This window comes from Emydura macquarii, unplaced genomic scaffold (assembly GCF_026122565.2).
Source record: "Emydura macquarii macquarii isolate MOO-44397 ecotype Brisbane River unplaced genomic scaffold, CSIRO-AGI_Emac_v2 contig_3506, whole genome shotgun sequence".
Taxonomy (NCBI): domain Eukaryota; kingdom Metazoa; phylum Chordata; order Testudines; family Chelidae; genus Emydura; species Emydura macquarii.
In genome coordinates this window covers 1,289,872-1,304,047 of record NW_027133643.1, presented here as the reverse complement: position 1 = coordinate 1,304,047, position 14,176 = coordinate 1,289,872, and the positions used below count along the sequence as shown (strand labels likewise).

Sequence of the window (14,176 nt, the reverse complement as noted above, 5' to 3'; positions counted from 1 at the left end):
TGGTGTCCTACCCACTAGACCATCCTCACAGACGATAAGGTCACAAGGGACCATTATGATCATCTAGTCTGACCTCTTGCACAATGCAGGCCACAGACCCTCACCCACCCACTCCTGTAATAGACCCCTGACCTATGACTGAGTTATTGAAGTCCTCAAATAATGATTGAAAGACTTCAAGGTACAGAGAATCCACCAGTTAGTGACCCGTGCCCCATGCTGCAGAGGAAGGCAAAAAAACCGCCGGGGCCTCTGCCAATCTGCTCTGGGGGAAAATTCCTTCCCGATCCCAAACATGACAATCATTTCAACACTGAGCATGTGGGCAAGACTCACCAGCCAGACCCCTGGAAAGAATTCTCTGTCGTAACTCAGAACCCACCCCACTCAACATCCCATCACAACCCCTGGGGCATATTTACCGCCAGTAGGCAAACGAGCCTCAAATGATGCAAACATCTGGAAGAGGGATAGGACTTTTCAGCCCCCCTATGGAGACCTAAGGGCCTTTTGCAACCTCAGAAGCACCCCAGGCAAATGATCTGGTCCTAAAGACCTTCAAAGACCAACTTCCCAGCTTAGACAGGCAAGGAGAGCAGAAGAGTTGTTTGCATCTTGGAGCCAAATGCTAAAAGGCCCATGCAATGGGTGAGCCATGCAAAATTGATAAATACTATAATTATGTGCTTGTTGTACAGGCTGCTACGCAGGGAGTGCATCGTCTCCCTCTCTTTGTGCAGGCCTGTGCTGCAGAGGCAGAACTGTGCCATTGATCTGCACGGAAGATGTTTCACCTTTAGTCCATTACAAGGCATCCTGATCCAAAGCTCCAAGTCAATGGAAGCCTTTCCATTAACTTCAGTGGACTTTCGATTGGGCCCAGAACTAAAATGCACGGGGGAAGCTGTTCTTTTCCAGACTCCAGATACATGTGCTGCTTTTAAGGCAAGTATAATTACCAGCTATAGTGTAGACGGCTGTCACTGCCAGCAAGATCACGGTGGAGAGGTAAAGGTCCCAGCCCAGGGAGATTTGGATGAACAATGCTCCAGAGAAAATATCTGTCTGGAATGAGAGCAGGGAGTGTTTGAGTCTCCATTGGGTTGCACTTATTAGCACTTCAATGACATAATCTCCAGCCCACTGGAAGGCTCAAAACCCATTAAATGGGCAACCAGAAGGGAGGAGGCTATGAAAGCAATGGAGGGAGAGACAGAGGGGAAAAGTCAGACGTGATACGATCAAAAAGGTACCCCGGGCTATGGAGAGTATGGGGCCTGCTTCAGGGTCGCGCCTCTTTGTGCCAGGCCCTAGGAGACGCATACACCCTCCTCATCAGATTAATACCCCTTGGGGGGGGAGGGGTAATTGGGGTGAGATCAGCTAGGCCTGTCCCTCTGCAACTCTGTATCCTGACAGTGGCTCGCAGAAGCCATTACAGTAGGGAGCACATCTTAGAGCTGCCTACTAGGGATGTAAGAGATCGGCCCCTCATTCAGACGGGCCAGGGTCAGAACTCCCCGTGCTGATCAGCGGGTGAAGGCTGGAAAGGGGAACTCACTGAATGCACAGGCTAGAGCATGAGCCCCTGGGAAACAAGGGCGGGTTCCGAGAACGGTGGGTGTTGCGAATTTAGTCTCGCTTTTCTAGTAGATGAATTTGGAAGGATCCAGGGTCCTTTGCAGCTGTTAAAACAGAACTACGTCTTGGTATCATCCTGGGCTTGGGAGATTACATGGCCTAATGGTCAGCGCGATGGACTATCAGCTGGAAAGACCCTGCCCACGGGTGGCCGATGTCTTGTGCGCCAGTCTCCTTATCTGAAAATGGACACACACCAGTTCCTGCACCGGCATAGATCAGGGTCGGTCTAACAACTTCCATAAAATTAGGCCTATTTCCGCCTGCTGGAGCTCTGACCTAGAGCTGCAGAAAACCCCTGGGTTTCACTTTGTTGAAAGGAATAGTAAACAAGGCCAGATGGAAAAACAGAGTTATAATTCAGAAGGAGCCATTGTAAATACAGAAGGTGGCATGTAACAAGCGGGGCGGCTTTGTTCTGTATCAATAAACCCAAAAGAAATCTGTAAACCTGGGATATGGAGAGATGCAGACAAAGTCCACTGCATAGCTAGACAGAATGGAGTGATAAACAGAGTGTTACTCTCTGCCCCCAAAGCATCTCCCTAAAATCCAGCTTGCATTAGACCTCCTGACCCTTACAACCCTCAGGCACACAAAGTAGTGGGGTGGGGGGCAGTGAAGAGCCTCTTTTACATAAAATAGCATGTTCTTTGTCTTCCCAGCAGGAAATATAAAGAGAACTGTATCCACACCCTTTGACACCATCAGTCACCCAGAGCTCTGCTCTTCCTGGCAAGCAGAAGCACTGTGAAACTGAGCAGCAAAGTTATTAAGCTACCTTCCAGCAGGAAGTGCGGTGAGAAAAATTCCCCTCATAATCAAACCTCCTGCTGTCCAACCAGCCACTAAATAGGCACTCTGAAAACAAAGCTGTTTGCCTTAGAGAAAACACCGAGGAGGCCAATAAGCTAAACCAGACATGCCTGTCAGATGCGTATGAATTAGCCTTGGAAGAGAGGTCGCTGAGAATGAACGGTGAATACTACGCACAGACCACTGAGCCGAAATGCACTGAAAAATGCTGCTGCCACAAAAGCCACCTTGTGGCTGTGATGAGCTGGGGGCCCCTTCCCCCCCCTTCCTTCCCAATATCTGGTGCCCTGCTGGGCAGAGGAACCTGCAGACAACCATGCAGTGATGGGGAAGTGAATGTAGTCTGGCTGAGACCAATAGGATCCCACAGGGAGGGGTCTTGGAGCGATGGCTCTGGTTCCACAGAACAAGAACCCTAGAGCCTGAAATTCTGTATTTGCCCCTGGAATAGGCATGACACGGGCAGCGCAAGCGGCGTCCATCCCTGGCCTTTAAGGGCCACTTCTAGGGTGGAAATGTAGCTCTGTGTCCATGCCCCGTTCATTCCTTCGTCTCACAGCCAGTTCTGCTAAGCAAATATCTCCTAGGGTGTTGATAGCACCCACAGCATTCGTCTCCTTTGCACTGTATTGTGGCCAGCCAGTCCTCTCACAGAAGCTGACCAAAAGTCATCACGTAGGAAGGACGTTTGGGCCCAGACTCTCAAAGGTATTTAGACTCCAAATTTCCACTGGTGGAAGGATCTGTGAGTATCTGGGCCTTGGTCACTTCTGACCTGGGCTGGATGTAAACTTGGAGACGTTGGCTTAGAGACAAAAGGCTATAGTTCCCATTCCCAGTTTCTTGAACTCTCTAGTCCCCTGGGTAATGAACATCTCCGTGCTCAAGACTTTGCACTATAATCTTCCCTTCAGGTGCCCAGCTAACTCCTGTTAATGCCCTGAGCAGAGAATATGCTCCTTTCTTTGCAGCATTTGAATGACAGCAAAGCGGACTTTGCTTCGTGCACCATATGATGCTACCAGCACGCAAGTAACAATGCTTTAAGGACGCGATGCTTTGCCTTGAGGCAGAATACATTTCCCATTCATCCTACAGATTGAAATAATGGAAGCAACTGAGGCGGGCGGAGGGAATGGAGATAAAACTAGTTGTTTCCTTAAAATGAAATTCCTAAAATTAGAAATTTCAGGAAAGGAAATAATCACAGAAATGCTATTACCCTAACATTATTTTTGCAAAGAATTTTTTCAACACAAGAGGCAATGGATCAGATCCTCAGATGGCGTACATTACCACAGCTCTATTGAAGTGAGTGGAGCTAAGCCCATTTACCCCAGCTGCGGATCTTGCCTGATATATGGGGAAGAATGCGGAAGAGGCAAGAGGGCACTTGTGGTGCATATTCTGTCCCTTAATTATTTGTAATGTTACTGTAAGGTTCACCGAGCGATTACTATGCATCTGTCTATGAAGTCAGCTTGCCGTAGACACAGTGTTGCTTTCCAGTGGGATACATACTGATATCTTGGTGAATATATAGAGAATGAGGGACAGTACGGACATGTAGATTTGAATCCTCTGTCCTCCAAATCGCTTTTTCAGGTACTCGGGCATGGTGACAACTCCTGCCGCAATGTAAACAGGCACAAAAATCCAGCCGAGGGCCAGCAGCGCCCAGGTAGCCTGGCAATGGAGAAGAAAGAAAAGAAAGAGCCATAATTAAACACATGCAATAGACTCTGCACAGTGGAAATTCTCTGAACATGCAATGGACAGTATCAGCATTTCTGAGGCAGAGTATGGCGCTGCCATACAGACAAGAAGGCAAAGGTCAGGGGTGCACTTGCATTTCTCTCTCCTGGGTCTTGGGGTTTATGGTTGGAAGATGAGTGAATGAGAACCTGGTGAACACGGCTGTCAGTACAGCAACAAGCCTTTGGAGATCTGTCGTGTCTCTCTTTTAAGGATGTCAGCTCTTGTTCCACTTCCTTGCCTCCTTGGCAGGATTCCACTTTGTTGCACTAGGTCTATAAAAGGAGATGTAGTATTTGGTGACCTTTGGTACCCGCAGCTCTGTCGCTTGTGCCAATGAACGAAGGCCCAGGATGTCAGAAGCCCAAATATCTTTGAGGATCTGAGCCAAACTGACTTTCAGACTCTTGGCTCCAGAGACGCCTCTGAGCATCTCATGATTTGTGCAGGACAGTACAACTAGGTTAACCAGCGAAGACTCTGATGGTCTCCTCCTTTCTGTTTGGATAACTTCCTGTGGGACTGAACTGGATTTGTGCCTGCACCTGGTAAAGCAAGATCCAGCATGAGATGGATGACGTTTCTCTCAGGAGGTTTAAAGTTCTCGCTCCCATCAGACCCTGCTGCTCCAAAATCTAGCGCAGGCCAAAATGGAGAAGTTAAAACTAATGGCGTCAGGTTTGCTCTACATGATCGTCAAAATATATCAATACGTCCGACAGTGCACGGGCCTGCACATAGGCTTCACGTTCTGCTGAAAGGGCTTCTTAGTGCTGCTGGGAATTTGCAAAGGGACCCAAACGTCGACTCCCACAGGCGCCTTGAAAATACCAGCTCCAGGGAAAATATACACAAGGAAATTGAGTGGCCTTGGAATGGAACAGCAGAGATTCTGAGTTATCAGACTGATGTGTGTTGCAAGAAAACTAGCACCAGCCTCACTTCTAGCCAGTGCAGCTAGTAATTTCTCTTGTGTTGTACACAATAATCAACACAAGATGCAATGGATCAGACTCAGATGGTGTACATTACCATAACTCCACTGAAGTCAATGGAGCTAAGCTCATTGACATCAGCTGCGGATCTTGTCTGATATACAGGGATGAATACGGAGGAGGCAAGAGGGTACTTGTGGTGCATATCCTGTCCCTTAATTATTTGTGCATATTCTGTTCCCTAATTATCCGTTCCTTAATTAATATGGTGCATATTCTGTTCCTTAATTATCCTCTCTCTGGGGATTTCAGTTTATGGTTGGAAGATGAGTGAATGAGACCCTGGTGAACACTGCTATCAGTACAGTAACAAGCCTTTGGAGATCTGTTGTGTCTCTCTTTTACAGGATGTCAGGTCTTGTTCCGCTTCCACTTCTATTATTCATGCTCTTAGAAGGGTCAGTGGCTAACCTTTCGTTGATTTCATCAGGGCAAGATTCAGCTCCAATTTGCACCAAGTTGTTAAACACAGAAACACACATTTTGGAACCTGAAATGTTATTGCAGCATTGCTGGCTCTTGTGACTTTATGGTGAGTCTTGTGAACTGCAGAGGTGCCAGCAGTCCCGGATTACAAGGGACATCCCTTATTTTTTCATCTCTGCACAACAAGATCAGGAGTTGCTGAGTGCTACAAAAAGCAGCAAGAATACCCCTGGTGAATGTAGGTGAATCCTGCATATTATTATTATAATAAGGGGAGGAGGGATGGGGCGGGGGTGCTAAGAAAACAATATTATTCATAACAGATTAGCTCAGTCCGCCCCCCCCCCCCGTGTAAACTGCAACTCCAGAGCAGCCTGGCTTCTTACATTCCACTCAAAGCCCCCGACGGCGATGCCCCCAGCTGCCCCTGTGCCTGCCAGACCGATGAATAAGCCACTGCCCACGTTGCTTGACATCAGCGAGGCTCCAATCTGAAACACAAGGCAGGCAGAGAACGCAGAAAGTCATTGCACGTAGCGTCTAAGAAACATAAAGCACTCCCCCGGTTCTTCCTCACGGCTTGTCCTGCTGTCATGCAGGAGGCTACTGTCGGAGGGATTTTTTTTAAACGGATGCTATGCTTTGATTTATTAAAATAATCTAACATATGTGAGGCTGCCCCCTAGTGCTGGTCCTAATTAGGTCAGTTTTCATTCCATCATGACTTCAGTGGGACTTTTCCCTTCAATAGACACTGCTGTGGAGATGTCTTTATGAATTCAGAGGATGGCATGGGAGCTTAGATACACCAGGGAGCAATATCGTAGCAATTATATAGGTAAGTGGATTGAGACGGTCCGAGCACAGGTTCAGGATTGGACCCATTTGAAACAAGCACTTGCTTCCTTTTTAGTTTATGTATTGCAAAAATCTCAATGACTGTGAAGCCTGTTTATGGCCAACTCCAATCTACAGGTATTCCAGGAAGTGCAAGGAATCTCCCAGCGCAGTTACTGCTTTGCTCCCAGAGTATCGACACAGGCTGTGGCGGGACCTGCCCCAAACACCGCTGCTCCCTTGGGATCCATCCCGCTGGAGAACCCGGTCCTCTGCTGCACCGTGTGCCACCATGACCGAGTGGCTATGCTGGAGTCGTGCTCACAGGGGTGCCCCCAGACCACCTCTACAGGGGGATACCCAGCTACAGAAGACGCCCCATGGAAGGATGAATGCAGCTCATCTTTTCTGGATAAGCCCTGCAAGCTCATGGTGGGAGAGGTGCGTGCGTGTGAGCAATTTGCATTCTTAAACCCTGCCCACTGGGTCTCTGTCCCTCCACTGTGTGCAGATCCCGCCTCCCGGACCAGCAGAGGGGCTTGTTGCAAAGTCTGGGGCATGGGGCTGGTCCTTGGCGGTGTCTGCGATACCCCACAGCGAGGGACCGTTCCCTCCACGTGCAATCAGAGTTTAGCTGCTGGTTTGTAAAGCACTTTCAGATCCAAAGCTCTACATCCATGCATCATGTATCCGCATTTGATCACTCATCATGCTCTGTATTCAGGGCGTGACTCTGCTTTCTTATTCGTGAGGTGCTCCATCGAAATGCTACTCAGCGGGAGTAACAGCTGCAGAAAAAGGGCCCGACTTTGTAAGTGCCCGTCAGGTTAGCAGGTGCTGGTCTGATGCTGCCCTATGGATGTGGGGCCATGCGATCACCCTCGGCCAGAGCGGCTCAGAGAGATAACCCGAGGGGCAGTTAGCAAAACCTCCTTTCAGCAGATGTTGTGCAAGTCAAACAGTCCTTCACAGCCCCGGCCCTGGCTGGGTACAGCAGACGCCTGGGCCGCCTTTATGCACTGTTCATTTCATAACCCTTCATTAGCAGCAGGGCTCGTGTTTTACAGTGATGCGTGTGACTCCGGAGGCTCCCCTACGCTGGTGGAACAGGGAGGTGCTTGCGGGCAGAAAGGCAGAGCTTATCCCAAATCTCCCTGCTTTGGGAATCGCTCGTGCTTTCCCCTGGAAATACGGTGAGATCAACCCCTTCTCTCCCTTGGGCCAAACCTGGATGTCCTTACAGGCTCAGATGTCCCCCGGCCACAGTCAGATCCACGCAGGGGATTGTGAGGGAAACCCCCACCCCCACACACAGCATTTCTCTTCCACCCCCACTCCCCTCTCCCAACAGTCTGTGCGGCCTGCCCCCCACCCTGGCAGTTCCCTGGGGAGCAGGCCCTGAGCCTCTGCATCGGCCCTGCTGCCCCACCCGTTTCCTGGCAACATGGCTCCATCGGAGCTGCAACAACAGAGACAGCCCCATGCCCCAGAAGGAACCATTCCGAGAAGCTGACACCGCTTCAGCCTTAAACTCCAGAGGGCTAGAGGGATGACATTGTGTGTAACCTCCCCAGGGGTCCCCCCTGCTCCATCCTTTCCCTGCATGGCTCTCAAGCCCACAGAGAGGCCTTTACAAGGTCTAGGATGGGCGCTAGGGAGGAGATGGCCTCAGGGAGGCGGCTGGTCCCTTCATTCTGCACAGGAAGGGGGGTATCCTCACCCAGAGAATGCCCCCCATTTGTGGGTCAGCCCAGAGCATCCGGGCACTTTGTTTGTCCCTCAGGAAAACGCCAACTGACTGCTGACCAAGTAGAAATGGAGGTGAAATCCTGTCTTCACTGAAGTCAGTGGCAAAACTCCTGCGGATTTCAATGGGGCCAGCATTGCCCCTGAGTAGCTAATGCTCCAGTATTCTCACTGGGGGAGCCAGGAAGTGAAGGATGCAAAAAAAAAAAAAAAAAAAAAAAAAAAAAAAAGGGGGGGGGGGGGGGGACTTTTGCATTTCTACCCCGAGAGAATCCAATGCCTTTCTATAAGCAAATATTTACACTCCAAACCAGAACCTTGACCTGTTCAAGAAACACTTGAGTGGAAAGAATGTTGCATGTATCTTAAAGAATGTGTGACCCTCGGAAAGCTGCAACCCATGCTTAAATGTGGGTTCAAAAAACATATAGAAGGAAAACTGTAGCAGTCTGGAAAATGCTAACTAACACCTTGGGTTAATTTTAACACTGCCCCTAGCGTGGTCCAGTGGTCCCTTAACTAGATGAAAGCAAGGTACTGTGCTCCTCACCCAGGATAAAGCACCTCTGGCTTTAACGATCAACCTCCTTCAGGACAAAGATTTGCCACATATCTACAAAGGTCAAATTAATCCCAGGTGGCCATTGACATCAATGGAGAGACACCCAGGATAAATTTGGCCCTGTTTCTCCAACACTTTGGCATGCGTCCTACAGAAAGTTTGCTTTCCAACCACACCTTGTCTGAGCAGCAGATTTCTCATACGGCGCTGCTGAGCTCTGAGCAAAGAGTACTGGAGTTTGACCTGCTTCTCACCTTCTGAGCAAGTTAAAATATTAATATTGCAGGAAGCCGGAAGCCAGGGCTAGAGTGAACACTGCCAACAGCCGTGCTTTGCCATATAGCAAACTGCTGATTAAAAGGCTGGCTGCTGTAATGTGAAATCATATCCTGGGTAAATATGCTGGCTCCCACGAAATATAAATACCTTCTCTAATACACACATCCGACTGTATCGGACACAGATGTAGGAAACACAGAAGATGTAGAGCAGTGAGATAGTGGCCTTATTATTTATTCTGGTAGTGCCTGTGTCCAACTCACAGCAAGACACAGACACTCCAAGAAAAATAAGCCTGGTGCCATAGAAATAGTTGCCTGCGGTTCCACAGCCTATCACAAGACGATGGGGAAGGTGCCCTTGTCACCACTGTATTTTCCCTACAGGTCTAACATTTACCCTCAGAACCCACTCCAGATCCCATTAAAGTCAATGGAGAAACTGCAGTGGGAGCTGGACCTGGCCCTCCTCAGGGGTAACATCATCAAACCCACTGGAGATACATAGGAAAAGAAAATCAGTGACAGAGGAAAGGCAGGTTCTGTGCCCCTGATGAGGTTCAACAAGGACAAGTGCAGAATTCTGCACTTAGGATGGAAGAATCCCACGCACTGCTACAGACTGGGGACCTACTGGCGAGGCAGCAGTTCTGCAGAAAAGGACCTGGGGGTTACAGTGGACAGGAAGCTGGGTATGAGTCAGCAGTGTGCTCTTATTACCAAGAAGGCTAACGGCATATTGGGCTGCATTAGTAGGAGCATTGCCAGCAGATCGAGGGAAGTGATTATTCCCCTTTCATTGGCACTGGTGAGGCCGCATTTGGAGTATTGTGTCCAGTTTTGAGCCCCCCACTACAGAAAGGATGTGGACAAATTGGAGAGAGTCCAGCGGAGGGCAGCAAAAATGATTAAGGGGCTGGAACACAAGATTTATGAGGAGAGGCTGAGGGAACTAGGCTTGTTTAGTCTGCAGAAGAGAAGAATGAGGGTGGATTTGATAGCAGCCTTTAACTACCTGAAAGGGGGTTCCAGGGAGGATGGGGCTAGGCTGTTCTCAGTGGTGGCAGATGACAGAACAAGGAGCAATGGTCTCAAGTTGCAGGGGAGGAGGTCTAGCTTGGATATTAGGAAAACGTTTTTCACTAGGAGGGTGATGAAGCACTGGAATGGGTTACCTAGAGAGGTGGTGGAATCTCCATCTTTAGCGATTTTTAAGGCCCGGCTTGACAAAGCCCTGGCTGGGATAATTTAGTTGGGGTTGGTCCTGCTTTAAGCAGAGGATTGGACTAGATGATATTCTGAGGTCCCTTCCAACCCTAATCTTCTATGATTCTATGATGCCTTCACTGAAGGTTTGACACAGAGAGGACTCCAGGCTTCAGGGGAGTTACTCCAGATTTACACTGGTGGAAGTGAACGAAAACCACAGGCCAAAATCTTCAAATCTGGCTGCCTACCATCAGGCTCCTAAGGCCATGTTTAGACACCTAAATAAATGTGGCCTGACCTTCAGGGTACCTGCAACTCTCACCTCAGGCAACGGGAGCTTCGGGGGCCCCAGGCCCCTGAAAAAAGTTAGGCCTCATTGATTTAAGTGCCTGAATATCGATTCAGGAGCCTCACTTTGGGTTGTTTGCCATATTTCTTCTGCCATCAGATGGAAAGGCTATAAAAAATATGGGCTCGGTCAGATCAGGAGGGGAGATTAGTTCCAAAGTCGGGGGGCCATTAATGGGAAATGCTGTTTAACCAACCTCTTCTGTTAAACTGGAGGGGCTACTGGCACCTGAGCTGATCTCGTATCACATGAGAGGCCTGCCTTGGAGACCCCCTCTCAAGACTGAACCAGTTAACCAGTTGTAAACCAGTTGTAGCTTGAAGCTGACATTCTGAAAGTTGTCAGAACGTTGCCACCCACGCTGGAATTGAACTGGGGCGCCGGGGTTCACCTCCCAACTCTCGCAAAGAGTGATGGGACACTTCCACTTCCACAGCCCTCCTGTCAAGTTGTGTCGTTGTTTCAGCACTGATTTCGGAGGAAGCATGCCTTGACTGGACTCAAGTGGGGCTCTGCTCATCTGAGAATCAAGCCACAAGTATCTCAAGTTGGGCTGGAAAAACGGAAGCAGGCGAAAATCAGAGGCTGCTTTTGACCTAAGCAACTTGCCAGATAGTGAGTCAGCAGGAGAGCCAAGACGAGGACCCAGCCCTCCGAGCACCCACTCATGCGCTCTAACCACTTGGCCACATTACCTCTTGGAGTAGCCCAGTCTCCAGCCGCAATGAGAAATAAGAAGAGTAAAGATGCTGGGAAAAGCCAGTTTCCTTTCAACATCTTTTAAACCTTCCACACTCTGGTTGTGGGAACGTTGGGCTATGCTTTTCCCTAAACGTCACCTGGGAGAAATCGGAGCATGAAGCATATTAAAGAAATAACAGCTTTTATATATCTATATATATATGTATGTATGCATCTCCTACAGAAGAGGTTGAAAATTTAGCCTAGAGAATTTACGGGCACTGGGTACAGAGAGCAAGAAGTTTTTGGTCAAAAACTGTATTCCGTTCCCAGCGACTCACTGGAGAGATATACGGCTGTATATTTTGCAGTTGGATAAAAAAGATATTTATTCCTGTGACGCTTTTATTCTTTTCAAACTTTTACATTATTTGATGTGTACCTTTTGCTCCCACGAAAGCATGCCCTTTAGTCCTTTCTAGTGAATCGTTTCGGAGATTTATATTTGTGCGGTTTGGAGCCACGTCTTAGCCCTCGCACAGTCAACAGCGTAGACTTTATCCCACACAGAGGGGGTAGAGGTGAAGGGCCCTGCCATGGGATTATTTTCTTTGGAGGCGCTGAAGGATGTGCACTGCATCATGCAGTCCTGAGTCATTGAAAGCTCCCATGGCGGTTTTCCAGCTGTATGTGGAGTGGGTTGGGAACAGGGGGGGCGGGTCTAAATCCAGGTCCTAATGGACAAGTGGGGCCACGGTGACCTGTTGCCACTGAGCTGAGTAAAAAAGCTAAGAACGGAAAAGAACAGGGAGACTGAACTGTCCTTTTATTCCAGATAGGGGTCCCTGTGGCTCAGGACTGAGGGACATGGGCAGAGCTGTGTGGGGAGGTACCGTGTGGTGGGGGCTTGTCTGTGGCTTACGAACAGAGCTGGGGGAGGGAGGGGGGATTGCTGCCTGGCTGTGCCTGTCCCCAGACCTTTCTTTCTGGTACCTGAATTTGCTTAAAACCCAGTTTTAAAACAACAAGTGGAAGCATTGGACTCACAGGCCACCATGTCATGGACCGTCCGGCCAGGAAATACCCTCCAATTGTCCCCCGGCTTGCTCGTATAGATGACTGAAATAGAGAAAAAACATGTAAGTGCTCCCCGCCCACGTTCCCATCCATCACATCGGCCCCTCTCTCCGCCCACGCCTCCCACCGTGGCCTTGAAATGTCCGAGTCGTCCTGCCAGCAACATGCTGGGAGTCATCCCAGTTCTGCCCTTCCGGCTGCTGCTGGAATCGACTGACTCCCCATATCCAACTCATCCCAGGGCTTTGGCTTCTGGAGGATTCAATAAACGATTCTGCAGACACTCAATGAGCAGTGGCAATACTTAACACAGGGAAATAATGCACTGTGCTCCAGCACGTCCGGTGGGGTGAAACCTAAGGCTGATCCTGTGCTTCAGAGAGCATGCCTGTTGGAGACCGCAGACTGCGTACTATAGAGTCTCCATGGGATTGCACTGGGACTGTGTAAAGTTGCCCCCTCCTAGGGCAATTTAGGAGGAGCAATCCTCCCTGAGCTTCCTACTGCATGGGAGAAACATAGCGTGTCCCCTGTATGTCCCCAGCCAACACTTCTGGCCAGTGAAGAGGGGAGTTCTCTGTCCTGAGATAACAAGCTTCTCTGGTTACTGAGCCGGGGGTGTGGCTGTTACTTCGCAAGTAGGAAAGCCCCTCGGTTTGTCGTGACACTATCCCCAGAATTTCCCAGGCAGCGAGTTGTGGCTTAGCTCTGGTTTGCACCGCAGTACCCAGAATACGTAGCAGCGTCACTGCTTGGAGGGGTCGAAAGGTTTGGTCCAGGCTTGCAGTGCATGCATGGAGCGCCTGAGGCTGGGGGTGCAGAGTGCAGGTTTAGCTCTTCCATTGTCCTTCTCCCCATTCCCAGGGCGTGGAGAGACGCCGCCATCTGACTGGGTGGGGGAAGGGGCTTCTGAATCCGTTTAATAATCTCCCAGTGAGTGCGTATGTTTGGAGAACAAAACCACTTCAGCACTCTTCCAGATAGGCTGGGCCGAAGGAAACAGGGATCAAATAGTAATAATCTTTCCAAATTTTCTAATGTCCTTTTCTCTTCATTCCCCCTCTTTCGCCAGGAAAGTTTCCCAGCTCCTCTTTCTGCAACCATTCCACCCTGGCTCCCCACTCCATACAAGCCATTCTGAAACTTTCAGTGCAATGAAACTTAATTCTGATTTCATGCCCAGTAATCCACAGTGAAAGGCACTTGCCATTCCTGAACGCTGCTCGGGGATTGCAAGGAATGGAATCAGAGCTGCCTCCAGTAAAAGTGCATGGAGTGTTGGGAAGTGTTCCTACATTCAACAAACCGGGCAAGGCCTGCCGCTACCTGGCCCTCTGTCAGTGGTATAGACAAATACAAAGGCAGGCTGTTTATAAGCAGATATCTCTGCACACAGGAGGGGCCCACAGCTGATAGCGCACGCTCCCTGTGCTCTGTGTCCTCACAGAAGCAAATCGTTGAGCACCTGGACTCACCCATATCCCAATGGCCAGGACGAAGACAAAATACACGACGACAACAATGATATCCACAACCTCGAAGGCCCCGTTCGTGTCTCCAGGCTGGCCAGGTAGCTCTGTGGTGGCAGAGGTGGGCAGGCTCATGGCTGGGAATGAACGGCCGATTGTCTCTCTCTCGCTCTCACACTGGACTTTGATGCACGTTTTCCTTCATTATTCTCCTTTAATAATTAACAGAGAGTGTCGGGGGGAAAATCGAGACACGTACAGGGTGGCAGAAAACACTTCAGCAAGGTGGAAATTGGGGGATCCCTGCCCCATCCACGGTGTGACTAGGCATCCGG

General features: G+C 49.5%; 1 protein-coding gene across 1 annotated transcript in view; it reads right to left on the bottom strand.

Annotated features, from left to right (window-relative positions):
• SLC5A9 (solute carrier family 5 member 9) overlaps positions 1 to 13,976 on the bottom strand; it is a 38,344-nt gene extending 24,368 nt beyond the window's left edge. Inside the window, exons 1-5 of the mRNA XM_067535664.1 lie at positions 13,848 to 13,976; positions 12,343 to 12,414; positions 6,020 to 6,124; positions 3,979 to 4,143; positions 960 to 1,065 (exon numbers count right to left, since the gene is read on the bottom strand). Coding sequence (XP_067391765.1) covers positions 960 to 1,065; positions 3,979 to 4,143; positions 6,020 to 6,124; positions 12,343 to 12,414; positions 13,848 to 13,976 — 577 coding nt within the window. The remainder of the gene's footprint in view (positions 1 to 959; positions 1,066 to 3,978; positions 4,144 to 6,019; positions 6,125 to 12,342; positions 12,415 to 13,847) is intronic.
• Between the last annotated feature and the right edge of the window lie 200 nt (positions 13,977 to 14,176).